Below are 12,891 nucleotides of genomic sequence, written 5' to 3'. Positions count from 1 at the left end.
AGAAACATTTAAACTTAAAAAAAATGAAACCAGGGGACCATCTGAAGATACTTTAGGGTCCAAGCAAAATACGTTTTCACCAGTGTTATGCGTCTCCGACGGATACCATTAGGAAAACGTTGTTTTCATACCTGTGTACGAGTAGTCAACTACAATTTTTTCTATGATACTCTGCTATAATTCCAAAAGAAAACCGAAACAAAACGAACCAGCATGTAAGAACAAAAGTGTCATGCTTCGAGATCTCACCTTTGTCACGTTTGACTCGAACCAGATGATGTCCAGTATGACCCTTTTGACCTGCTTGTATGATAGCTTGGGATTGAAGGCCTTAATGCACGACGCCATCAACGTTAGATAAGCCAAGTCTTTCGGGTTTACTCGTTTGTTCTTTTTCCTCGAGCTTCGCTTCATGAACAAATGCAGATCCGAACCAGCTGATGGCCGCTCTATCTGAAAGAAGAGCCTGTTTAGTGGTGCAGTGTAGCTAAAAATATTAAAGCCAGCTCCACGCTGGTGACAGAGAGAGAAAGAGAGAGAGAGAGAGAGTGGTAAAGCAGGGAGGTTAAGCGGACGCACGTATAGTATAGATATGAAGAGGTTTCCATCCCGTCCTGTATTATACTGTACATGGCTACGCTGTGGTTTATCGTGTCAGCTTCTCCTTTCTGTCATCCTTACCCTTTCTTCAGTCTTCCTCACCGCCCCTTCTCCTTGCAATCCCTTGGTAAAATACGGGGCATTGAAATAATCCGCCCTCCTCCTTTTCCTCACCCTTACACCATTCATCTTTCCCGTCATTTTTTTTTTTACTTTCCCACACCCTTGCTATACTGTACTGTGAATGGCTAGGCTATGCTACCAGCTGCTGGATACGTGCCCGGCTAGTTTTAAAAACTTTGCGTGGACGACATACGGCGCCACTCCAAGCTTAGACAGCTTTGCGGCCAAAATTAAATTAAGCTACTAAATGCCCCTAAATCAGCCAGGGTATAAGGCAATAATTACAGCATTGCGATTGGTGGCAGATGTTTGCCGATGCCTCATTTCGATCGACCGAAGTGGAATGAGAAAATCAATAAAGCTGTAGAACATTAATTAGGGGCCCTCCATTACATTCTTCCTCGCAGTAATGAGGTATACCGTAGTTCAGTAATTGCGCAGCTTCGGTGCGTTAGACGCCACAGTAAAAAAACAAAAATCACAGGCCATGCTAAATAGATTGCTCGCACAAAAATGTACATGATAGAGAAGTATTGACTTCTATATTTAATCCATGTTTGCACTATCAGCCTTTTTGACATGAATGCCTATAAACTAATTCAGTTTCTTATTATTTACACAATTTTTGTTTTCTTTTGACAAGTCTTAAGCCTTATAGTGGAATCACTCGGGACCGTCATCACTTGTTTTATTTTGATAGTTATATATTGTAACCGCTAAATTCTGAGAAAAACGAATAATTTATCACATGAAATTGGATATTCGACTGAAATATACGAGTCGGGTTGATAATATTGTACCACTTGTACAAAAAATTTTAAAAGCATTGTCAGTTAAAAGTTTCTGTTACGTCTGATTGTAACTGAGGTGCACTAGCTATATAGTGATATGCCAGCTCTTTAATTGATCTGTTCCATTTTTCGCTCTTTCTCGCTTAAGAAATAGAACGCTAGAGAACGAGGAAAGAAAGACAAAAAAGGGTGATTTCCGGTGTCTCGAAAGAGCCGCTCTCGGAACACACGGACATAATGTACACCGTCGGGCAACGAACACGTTGGCATTTATTAGCAGTTGACATAACCTCAAGCTCACCAGCTGAGTGTTAAATGTAACTGCAGCAGCATGATAAATAGTTCAATATAATGCCACCATAACACACAAATATGATGACACACATATATACAATGTACCACGTCGTCGACTAGCTACAGGACCCGCCGGAAGAAGCCGTTATAACGTCCCTGCGGACATTCTGCGAGAGCCGATCGTCCTCGGCCGAGTCAAGTCCATATGAAAAGAATCAGCTCCCCCCAGCAGCCTCTAAAGTGATTTAGCCGCCTCAGTAGCATAGCGCCCTCTCTTTTTTTCATCGTGGCGATAAAGCTAACTACGACGTGTGGACGCCATGCGGCGAAAACATCTTTAAAGAGCGTATGAGCACCCCCCTCTCGCAGATTGAACAAGCGTTATTTTTTTTTTCATTAGACTATCACTTATGCACTGGCACTGTCACTTGTGTGTGTTTCGTTGCCCGTTTTTAATGATTGATATCATAATAAATTACTAAATTTCTCAACAATTCATACTTCTGCGCTTGTTTTCTTTCTGTTTCTAGAGTTACTGTGTATGCTACCTTTAAAAAGAATATACAGTAACTATATCTGTTTCTAATCTGCCCCAACCCACTTACACAGGGTAGCAACTCTACACTGGCGGTTCTCTGGCTAACCAGATAATTGTTGTCGCACCATCCCCCCCCTCCCCCCTGGCCTGCCACCCATTTTTTTTTTCGCGTAGTGTGTAAGAAAGCGCACACGCACACACATAAAAAGGTGTCGGACTCTCCACGAAAAACATTTCTGGCTATGTCCCTGTATAAGGGTTAGGCGAAAGTGTAAGCCTTACACTTATAATCTTGTTAGATACATTCTTGGGATCCTTGTCCACTCCTATGACGAACAGCAAGTCGATGGCGAACTCAGTGTGAATCCTGGTGTACAGTTGGTCCCACGTGGGAAGAACCTCTCGAACTTTCGGCGGTGGCCAGACGGGCCAGTATTCTCCGCCGACACGGCTCAGCACTTCCGTCAAGGCATAGAACTGGGTTTTCTCAGGAATCGCTTGGAGAGAGACAGACGAGTAACGCAAGGCGCCATAACAAGAATTAGAAAGTCGAAAGCGAAAACGCGATCATTTGCCCTAGTGAGAAGACAAAATCAAATTATTACGAGGTGCACTTGAGTGTCAGGCAACAATAACTCTATTCCTCGCAGTCCTCTACGTCATAGCACTGCAAGTAGCACCACCATCGCAATACCACGAAGCCTCGTTGACTTTATGCATACTTTATAGGCAGCGACACCGTTGAATAACTCATTTATGTATTTAATATTCTGAAGAAAATCTTAAGTTCTCTTTAATTATGTTAATTTTATTGAAACTTTCCCTGCAGAAGTACATCTCGGTTGGGAATAATAACGTATTGCATTTATACTGAACAAAATGTACTCCCCACCTCCTGAACACTTGTATAAATAAAGAAAACAAATATTCGTGTGAACTGGCAGTAGTGATTAATGAATAGAATGCATCAGTCTTAAACGTATTTCTCCTGTGTAAATATTACTTGAGAGAACAGGTAAAAAAGTACGAAGATAGCCTAAAATATTTCTTTTTTTAAAAAGAACGCTGTATCAGCACCTCAGTCTGGGTGTACATTAGCGCCAACTTTGTTCATACCAAGCTCAACTGGGCCTCACTTACATGTGTTCACGCAGTTCTGGTAGGCGCCGAGTACCTTGTCAGTGACGTTCTGGTTTTCCGTTTTGTACGTTGTGTTCTCGAATATGGCTGTTGATTTAAGAATAGCGGATATTAGTGATATATTACCGTGCGCTGGTGTCAAGTTCATTGCACACATACTGTCATAAATATCACTGTCGAGCTTATTTCGCGGTTACATGGAACGCGTTCATGCAAGGCTGCAGTCGACAGAACACATTTTATAACTTCATACTTCGATAGAACTACCATGATCCCGTAGCAGGAACATTTCCGGGAGAATAAAACGGAGAATAGCGGATCATTAACAATGCTTCTTTCAGGGCGAGTCGGTTCATAATTTCAATGTAAAGCAACAGTGCAAACAAACATATCATTACAAATGGAGTTTGACCACATTTAAACTTATTTGCGCATGAAACTCTTTTGCTGATATTATGTGCATGTGATTATGTCACATTCTGTAGTGTATTATATGTAATATACCCCTATCATAATAGTACAGCTAGCTTTCCCTGCCATCTTACCCGTGGGTAGAACGTACGATGCGCTGGGAGATCTTACCAATTTAGACATGATAAGCGACACGACCATGACGGTGATGGTGATGGTGACGGCAAAAACCCGACGATATAGTCTATATAATTGCTATGACAATAGCAGACAAGTACCAACACACGCAACTAGGGCATCCTCTCCACTGGAAGCACAACAGGGGACGCCATTATAAGCGCAAAAAAGCGCACTTGCGGATAATGAAAATGGTCTGTACTTAACAGCTGGTCGGATATTTTGAGCTAGTTCAACTAAGATATAAAGTTCTATTTGCGTAACCGTGAACGCAACTGTTTGTCGATGCGCACAAATAAACTTACAAGTGAACCCTGGGTGTTGCAAGCTATATATATATATAGAGAGAGGTTGAAACACACATTCCTTCATATGCCAGAGACAGAATAAATCTTCAGAGATGTATTTAGAAAAAAAAAAAAACATAATGAAGCCAAACCGTAAGCCTCAGTCCCCCAACCCCCTACCATTCGCGAAAAGTGTGGCCTGTTTATTTTCAATTGAAGAATCTTTACTGGTTGGTTTTGTGTCGTTCATATGCCTTCATGTGTTATGTCAAATCTTGTGAATGCGTATACGTTAATTCACGACTTTATCTGAGGTATTGAAGGTAATATAATTGTTGAAGGTAATATGAATTGTTAAAATTTTACGTCCAAAAACAACGAAGTCATTATGATGAACGTAATAGTGGAGGGCTCAAAAAATTTCGACTATCTGGTGTTCTTTAACGTGCAGCTAAGTGCACGGACCACTAGTCTTTCGCCTCCATCAAAATACTGCTTCCGCGGCCGGACCTCGATGCCGTGACCTTGTGGTCAGCAATTGGGCACCATTACCCTTCACTGGACCACAGCTGCACGTGATGTGTTAAAGTGTCCGAAAAGAGAATTTCGAATAGGTCAAACGGCGGCTTGCCTTTGAGGTCCTCGGTCAACTTGTCGTCTAGTCCTTCCAAGACACTGGCACTGCTCTTGTCGTCAGGAATGGGGTGGTAGAACATCCAGTTGCTGCAAACGTGGTCGTAGAAACTATCGCATGGTTTGTAGTCCTTGTTTAGAGAAGCCGTGATGTATTTCGCTGCACGAAGAATGGCCCCACAAGGGGTGTCGATAAGAAATTCGGCTGGCATTGTATCAGCGCTCGCTGCACTTCTGCCACTAAATGTGCGAAATACGAAAGCTCTTACGTATATGTATGTAACAAGTGAGCATTAGAAATTCATTTATTTCTACCACTGTGTTGGCATATCGGTAATGCACAAGTAATGATTTATGGTGACCGTTGTAGTAATTTAATGAATATTTGAAGTGCTTCCAAGAAAAGAGAAGCTTTCGTAAAGTAGCTAGGAGCTCTCCCGTAATCCTAGAATGACACCCTTTTAAATTGGACAAAACAAATAAAAAAATACACTATATCTTTTGTTTATTGATAATCCATATTGTGCGTGGAATACGGTTGGGAAGGCAACAATAGCTCTACTAGCGGTAATTGTTTAAGATCGCTGTATATAAAGCCTACCAAGCATACTTTAATTAGAATATGTCATCTTCACAGTTCACTTTAGTGAAAACGATTCATAAGAGATGCATATCGGCATTTGTGCTGACTTCAGGAGGTGAAAGCTCATTTAATTAAAGTGTTTTTTTTTTACATTGAGAGTGTTCGCAATAACATACGACACAGTATAATGCGTGTCACCCCACTCAAAATGAATGAAGAAAGCTGGTAATCAAGCGTGTCCCCGCATAAGCAACCAAGTCTTCGAGCTCTTTTCATGGAGTCGGTGCCTGCATATGCTTCTGCTGAAAGACGACCTCTGCATTTGTGAACATAGCATTGTCTCTGTGGAGAATACAGACATTACTCTCAAGAATTGCTATTGGATGATATCCTGGCTCTTCTACACGCGTTCTTTGTTTATTTATACACTGAATTTTCTTTTCGTTTTGCTTCAGCATGCATTTCACAACGTTTCATAACATTTCAAGGGTGTTTTCTTTCTATGCCTTCTCTCAGTTCGGTAGGCCGCAATTCGGTAGCAAAGTTTTTTATGTGGCTACGTATTAGCTTAGTTGGTTTATGTTATTTGAATGAATAAATAAACAAAATAGTTTTCGCATCGAGGGTGGCATAGAATCACTAGAGAATGATATCCTCAAAGAATGGCAAATCAGGTGCGACTATTAAAAGCGTCACCATTTCTTTAACGGCATAAACTACAAAAAAGTTTTAAGAATGACTCTATGTTGTTATCGCATGGTATCGCAGTTTCACGACCTCAACTCGTTTGCTCTAATAAATTCTCCTTATTTGCTTAACAAATCATATTGTGCACTTTCTTAACATATTTCTTTAATTTGATCACATGTAGCAAGGCCCTTTACAACGCGAACACTAAGCAAACATTCACTCTTCTTAATTATTTCGTTGAAGTCTTTCAGCTTATTCATGGCTTGCATATCTAAATGGCCAAGCATTATTCGGAGTAAAAATATTTTCACGTGCTCGTGAGCTGACTTATGATTCTGAATTTGGCTTGATTAAAATATGTTTGCGCTAACAAACATTTTGTATCGATAATTCTTTCGATGATTCATGTGCCGAAATAAAAAAAGAGAAAAAGTTGATAAACTGCTGCCAACCAAGTAAAAAACACCACCGTCGATATGTAAAAAGGTCATTACGTAACTTACCCCTGTGTTCGCAAGCTTTTGTTTTGCATACATTCGAGGAATTACTTGTTTTCGAAATTTTAGTTGCCTTATGGTATGGGGTGAGCATTGCTGAAAAAAAAGTAAAAGTAAAACGAACCTTAATTCATGCGTTTCTTTCTTTAGGCAAAGTTCAGGTTAAAATATACAAAACCAAAGCTCTTATATTCATACTTCAACAACAGACTTGAACATGAAATCATATTAGACGTGCCCCCCTTTTTTTGCAATAAACTGAGCTTTAAAAATGGTGTGACAATAAAGTCCAGACGCGTAGATTGAAGAAGTTAATAGAAAGCCGAGGTCAGTTTTACTTATTGATAGCGAAAGTGATTATTTAGCACAACTTGATGTGTATATTGATTAGACGTTCTCCCGTGCAGAAGATGCTGAAAAATAATTCACCCAATAAAAGCGTATAAATCTGCAACACCAACACAGTTGCATCGCACGACCAAGTAGGTCATCTCCCGCTTCGCTGTTTAGTTACTTTCTTATCTGATAGTCAGCAAGCAGTCGTATGTATTAAGACGCGCATTGTAAATTTCTTTGTATGATAAGCATGTCGACTATTATGGAATAGTGAGGTCTTACTGAAAGCTTGTTAACTCCCTCCAGATGATTGGTTTGTCCTTACGTATAGACGTTATATTTGTTGATGATGTTATGTGAAAGACCGAAACACTGAAAGTTCAACCCGCAAATAGTCTGCTTCATTTCATCTGAAACGCTGAATAGCCCCATGAGCCCTTTATTTCATATAAAAACGCAAATTTCCTAACGCAATCTCGAATATTGGATAGCGCGGATTTGACACTGTATACGAGAGCACACCGCTTCAAAGGGCAGGCGCTTGTCCTGTGCCTGAACGTTCTTCTTATGTCATGTGTCGAATCGAGGATATATCCACCGTTTAAGATTATGAACCAACTATAGCTGAACGACGAACGGTGTTAATCTAGATTTTTTAAACAGTCGATGAAAGCCTGTGTCATTTCATATATTTAACACAGTACACGAATAAAGAATTTGAGGCCACGAGGTCAAGTTTCAGTGCATTCCTGGCCATTGTGTGATCAGTGGCAATGATTCCGCAGACAACGCGGCTTGCACATCGCACCACGAAGAACACACGCTTCCGATTCCTTTGTCAAGGACTGACGCTGCAAAGCAACTTCGTCACCTGGCACGTAGTCTGAGTCTGCAGGAGTGGAACACCCCAAGCATAAGACGTACGAGACTATACCAAATAAGCCCTCGACTGCAACTTCGACCTCCATCCGGACTTCGCCGACGTGAAGCTTCACTTCTTTGTCGTCTTTGGTTGGGGGTTGCCTTCGCAAAAGCATATAGAAGCCTCATCGGATTGACCGACAATGCGGAATGCGACGTCTGCTGCACCAAAGAAGACATCGACCATCTGATATGCCATTGCCCTCGATTTGCCTCTGAAAGACAGAAGCTTTCGGACGCATTGCGAGAATCGGACGATCGGCCACTCTCTGTGCAGATGCTACTGGAACACCGTCATCGCCTTCCGTCGGCTCAAAAAGCAGTCAAAGCTGCCTTGTGCTTTTCGAGGACTACAGGCCTATGTGACCACCTTTAACTTTTGTGTAGTGCCACCGCAGCATACGCAACAGCCGATTGACTGACAATCCTTCTTTTCTCTCTCTCTCTCTTTCTCTTCTCTTTCCTCTCTCTTTCTCATCTTTATGCCCCCTTCCTATTCCCCCAGCGTAGGGTAGCAAACCGGGCATGTGCCTGGTTAACCTCCCTGCCTTCCCTCTTGTTGTTTATCCCCCCCCCCCGCTTTTTTAATATTTAACACTATTCATTTTAATAACAAATAATAATTGTTAACTTTATTAACTAATAGAAATAAGATACTTGAACAACTCAATTTTGAGGACAATGAAGCGTGAGAGTATGATACTGAATTCTCATTAAACTAATAAATGTCATAAACGCCACAAAGTAGGAGGGTAGGAAGCGGAACCCTGGAAGTGATGGCTGTGCGAGGAAGCCGGGTGGAAGGGGTATAAAACTCGAGATTAATGCTGTACAAAACTAAAAGTGGTTTTCATTGGGCCTAAACGTGTCTTGTCGCCCAAGTAATTTCACTTCATTTTCTTTTTGTACCAGTGTGAAGTGCACTACAACACGATTATCACTGGTGTGCTTCACAGGTGCGTTTATGTGAATCCTACGTGCGACGACCTAAGCATGCCGTGCACGCAGTGCAGTGCAATCTCGGTCGCTTCATTAAATGGCTTTCGTTTCATGTAGTTTTTCATAATTATGTGCACAGAATAGTTATGTGTAACTCTGCCGGCCAAAATGATAGCGATCAAAGTGCATTCTACTGCAGCTCTATGAAGAGAAAAAAATGCGCATACGAGCAGCGCCTGAAAAAAAAACAATAAAACTAACTATACCACTGAATTATAGCATACATTTTCGCAAACACGTTTACATCATATGCACATGCATAGTTATGAGCGTGTCCACACCTTTACCATTTTTCAAGAATATCGCGTGAGCATCAATCCCTAGTACATGACAGTCTCTATTGCCGGCGAGAAGCAACTCGTTTAGCGTTGCGATGATCAGAGACACACCGGCATTCGGAATAGACGATAGCACACATAAGGCTTATATCGCGTATGCACTCTACACAGCGTAGCAGACGACACTCGCACACGAGGGGGCTCTAAGCAATTGTGCATCATGTAAAACTTCTGGTTACTTCTCGCATATATTAGGCGTTACCATGTCCTGGAATAAATGCTAGCACGATATTAACAAAAAATAATTAAGGCAGCTTCGCTCCTATAATGCCAAGCTTGAAGGAAGTGCATACTTAGGCGGCTTTTCTCTTCCTTATACCTATTTGCTTGTCTTTCTCTCTATATCTTCCATGTCTATCTTATCTCACTTTATTATTTCTCTTTCTTTCTTTCTTTCGCTTTATATATTTCTTCATCTTTCTTGCTCTCTCTCCCTTTCTTTTTCTCTTTCTTTATATGCTATGCTTTACTCTGTCCCCTCCTCCTCGCCTTCTATTTTATTTCCCACCGACTCGCTGCACTATGCTATAAAAGGCTATTCAATGCACTGCTTGCATGCATGAATAGGCAGTGGTCTTCGAACCATCGCCTTCGAATCGTGGGCACGCGGGCTCGAATTATGCCTCACAAAGAAGTTTTTTTTTTTTTTTAATGAGGACGTCTATCTCTCCCTTTCTCTCTCTCTCTCTTTCTTTCTATTCTCTCTGTCTCTTTCTATGTACTCGTGTTCTCGCGCATCAGGGTGGTCGCATTCCACACCGGACAAGTCGGAGCGCTTGTAAAATGAGCGAAGCAGAAAAGGAAGGTGACGACAAAGTTATCGCGTGGAAGTTCATGATGTCGAAAATTATGTGTCCATGACTAACGGCATGACGAAAAGCACGACAGCTCAGCCGTAAAATTTGCAAGGGCGTACTTACACCAACAGTATGTTTAGGCCAGTTTCAAACCGACGAAACTAAAGCGAGAGCCACGCCTGAACTAAATTCAATGCTCGTAGCTATATATATAAAAAAAAAACTTACCTTCATGTGCCCGTCTCGCTTCGACCAGTATTTGCGACGTCCCGACGCCAAGGATCCATAAAGCAATGATCACCTTTGATTCGATTGTTTTCATTTTCCGCTAATCATTCGTTTCTGAGTGAAGACGGAGGAAAATGAAAAACGTTTCAGTCCAACAAGATCTTCGGCGTTTTGCGGCTGTGACAGCTCACTGTCGCTTTAGATTTTCTTTTTTTCACACTAACGTTGAAACGACTATAGCAGCAAGCTATAAGAATAAAATATTATGCCATTTACACGGTGGCCACGCCGAAGGCCACGTTTCAGAAGTTCGTGTTGACCAGTCACTCTAAAGAACATTCGGACTCTCAAGAGCTCTTGAAGTTCAAACCGAGCGAAGGTGGAGAAATGTCATTGCACCCCAGCTTTCTCGGCCTTCTTGCGCTGAGGCTTAATTTTTTTACCACGATGCCTACAAACTTTGTCTTATGTGTGCCTTGCCAGTCGTCATCGTGGGACTGTTCTGGCTCAAACGTAGGGTTCGTCTCTGCAGATACAGGCAATCATTCGACGGTGTCGGACTCAACAACATTTAGCCGCAATACATTCAGTACATTTCCGTTTATCTTTTTCTCTTTTTTTTTAATGAGCGCTTAATCTTGTCCGGCCAGTGCCAAGTTTTTATTGTTTGTGAATTGCGCTTTTACATCTTTTTACTCTTTCTACACCATGATTTGTTGTAGCTGCTTTTAACCTTAATTTTTACCCGAACGTATTTTTCGAGCATTTACACTGTAACTAAGAATGCATTGACACTGCAATAAATCTGATCTGCTAAAAAAAAACTATGGTATTTGCAGTACTTCAATGCTATCCGAATGACTGGTTTCAATTATTTTCTCAGGTTTTAATGGGAAAACAAATATTGTATCAACTTGGTACTACACTGTACCACGAGACATTCTTCTGGGTAACGGAAACGTCATTGAACACCTGAACTCGGTGCACGAAATTATATTAGTTAAGAAAACTGCTGCAGCTGTGAAATATTTTCAAATCGAAATATATATTATCACGAAAAAAGAAAGAAAAAAGAAAGCTGCACACAAATCAGCCGTTTTCCTCGCGTGAAATCGCTTCAACGAGTACCCCCACTGTTTATGCGACATGCATTGAAAGTGAAATCACGCTGAAGGTTTGTACATTTTGCGTCAGCTTAATGTACGCAAAACTCAGAAGCACGTTCAATTGAATGAGGTCGCAACGTGTCGTATTCGATATAGGATATTGTATTCTACATGTCGTATTTTATTTGATAAAACTAAACGAGAAAATACTGGTTGAATTAGATCATATCACATCGGAGATGCAGATTACGTATAGTGCCATTTACACAAATGTTGAATCTTTTTCTTTTCATTCTTAAGCAGGGTCGTCAGTTCTAAATATGCATTGAATCTTCAATACCTAGTGATGCAGATAAAAATGCATTTTTTTTCTGTAGAGGCTGGTGGGCTTGCCACGGCAACATGTTTCCCAGATTGACACCGTGCACATTTGCATGTGCCCCCGAAGAGTTTGTAGAGGTTATCCTCAGCGGAACACTTGTTGGGAGCAATAACCCCAACTCTTAGTTCTTTCATATTTTCTTTAAACAACATGCATTCATAATTAGCATGGCACCTGACGAATCTTCTTGCTAGGCAACACATGTACAAGAAGCAGTAATCAAAATCCGAGTTACACGCGGAACCTCTGGTTTGTCGATATCGGTGCTAATATATTCGAATCAGACTTTATTTCTCTGAACGTTTTTATACTTTCTTGTACAGCTATGCGTGGCAAATACTCGCTCTTACAAGAGTCTTCCGCCGCTCACGGTGACTCAGAGCATAAGGCGTTGCGTCGCTGGACGTTACGTGGACATATGGCCGCGTTTGAGGCCACCCGCCGTCAAAATGCACGAACAACCGAATGTCACCTGCCGCGGTATCGATGAACATCTACGAATCCCCGCCACACGCCTTCATGGAAACGAATACTGCGCCATGTTTGGTTCGTTGTCAATTTTCAAGTGTTCTCACGTTTTCCTTCTCAGAAAAGAAACTTGACGCTACAGAGAGAACTGCGAGATATGGTCACTCACCCCCAGGTTCTCGTCGGCTAGCGGGTTGAAGAACAGACAGACAAGGCGGCCATGTTCCCGGTCGATCTGACGTCGCCCGTAGACGACGACGTCGTCGTCTCTCGCACTCGTCGTCAAAAGCCGTGGCCTTTTCCGAGTGCAGCTGCTGGCCTCACTGGAGCCGGCGAATGCGCGCTGCGGCGGATTCCCTTTGTGTTCCTTCGCCGGCAGGTCTTCCATCAAAGGAACACGAGGCGGCTCCTTGTCTGTGCGTTCTGCATTGTCGCTTACGGCTTTGTTTTTGCCTCAAAAGCTGCTGGAACACCCTTACGAGTACACATCCTGCACCTGATTGCGTTTAGTTATGAGGTACGCAATAATTATGACCCTTGGTTAGCGGTACC

General features: G+C 41.8%; 2 protein-coding genes across 5 annotated transcripts in view; one reads left to right on the top strand and one right to left on the bottom strand.

The window, feature by feature from the left end:
• The window catches only part of LOC119182044 (membrane metallo-endopeptidase-like 1), a 37,954-nt gene extending 25,205 nt beyond the window's left edge, over nucleotides 1-12,749 (bottom strand). Inside the window, exons 1-7 of one of the 2 annotated variants that reach the window (XM_037433193.2) lie at nucleotides 12,509-12,749; nucleotides 10,384-10,497; nucleotides 6,771-6,860; nucleotides 4,993-5,154; nucleotides 3,487-3,573; nucleotides 2,629-2,843; nucleotides 250-453 (exon numbers count right to left, since the gene is read on the bottom strand). In XM_037433193.2, the coding sequence (XP_037289090.2) occupies nucleotides 250-453; nucleotides 2,629-2,843; nucleotides 3,487-3,573; nucleotides 4,993-5,154; nucleotides 6,771-6,860; nucleotides 10,384-10,477 (852 nt within the window). In that variant the 5' untranslated portion in view covers nucleotides 10,478-10,497; nucleotides 12,509-12,749. The remainder of the gene's footprint in view (nucleotides 1-249; nucleotides 454-2,628; nucleotides 2,844-3,486; nucleotides 3,574-4,992; nucleotides 5,155-6,770; nucleotides 6,861-10,383; nucleotides 10,498-12,508) is intronic. The other variant, XM_075888911.1, reaches the window with a different exon arrangement.
• LOC119163862 (carboxypeptidase D) overlaps nucleotides 1-12,891 on the top strand; it is a 129,828-nt gene that overhangs the window by 50,985 nt on the left and 65,952 nt on the right. Inside the window, exon 1 of one of the 3 annotated variants that reach the window (XM_075888912.1) lies at nucleotides 12,710-12,856. The exons of the other annotated variants lie outside the window; for them this stretch is intronic. The gene's annotated coding sequence lies outside the window, so the exon portion shown is untranslated. Of the gene's footprint in view, nucleotides 1-12,709; nucleotides 12,857-12,891 lie in introns of those variants that run through there. 3 annotated transcript variants of the gene reach the window in all.

This window comes from Rhipicephalus microplus, chromosome 3 (genome assembly GCF_043290135.1).
Source record: "Rhipicephalus microplus isolate Deutch F79 chromosome 3, USDA_Rmic, whole genome shotgun sequence".
Lineage (NCBI taxonomy): Eukaryota > Metazoa > Arthropoda > Arachnida > Ixodida > Ixodidae > Rhipicephalus > Rhipicephalus microplus.
This window is presented reverse-complemented; position numbering and strand designations above follow the sequence as displayed.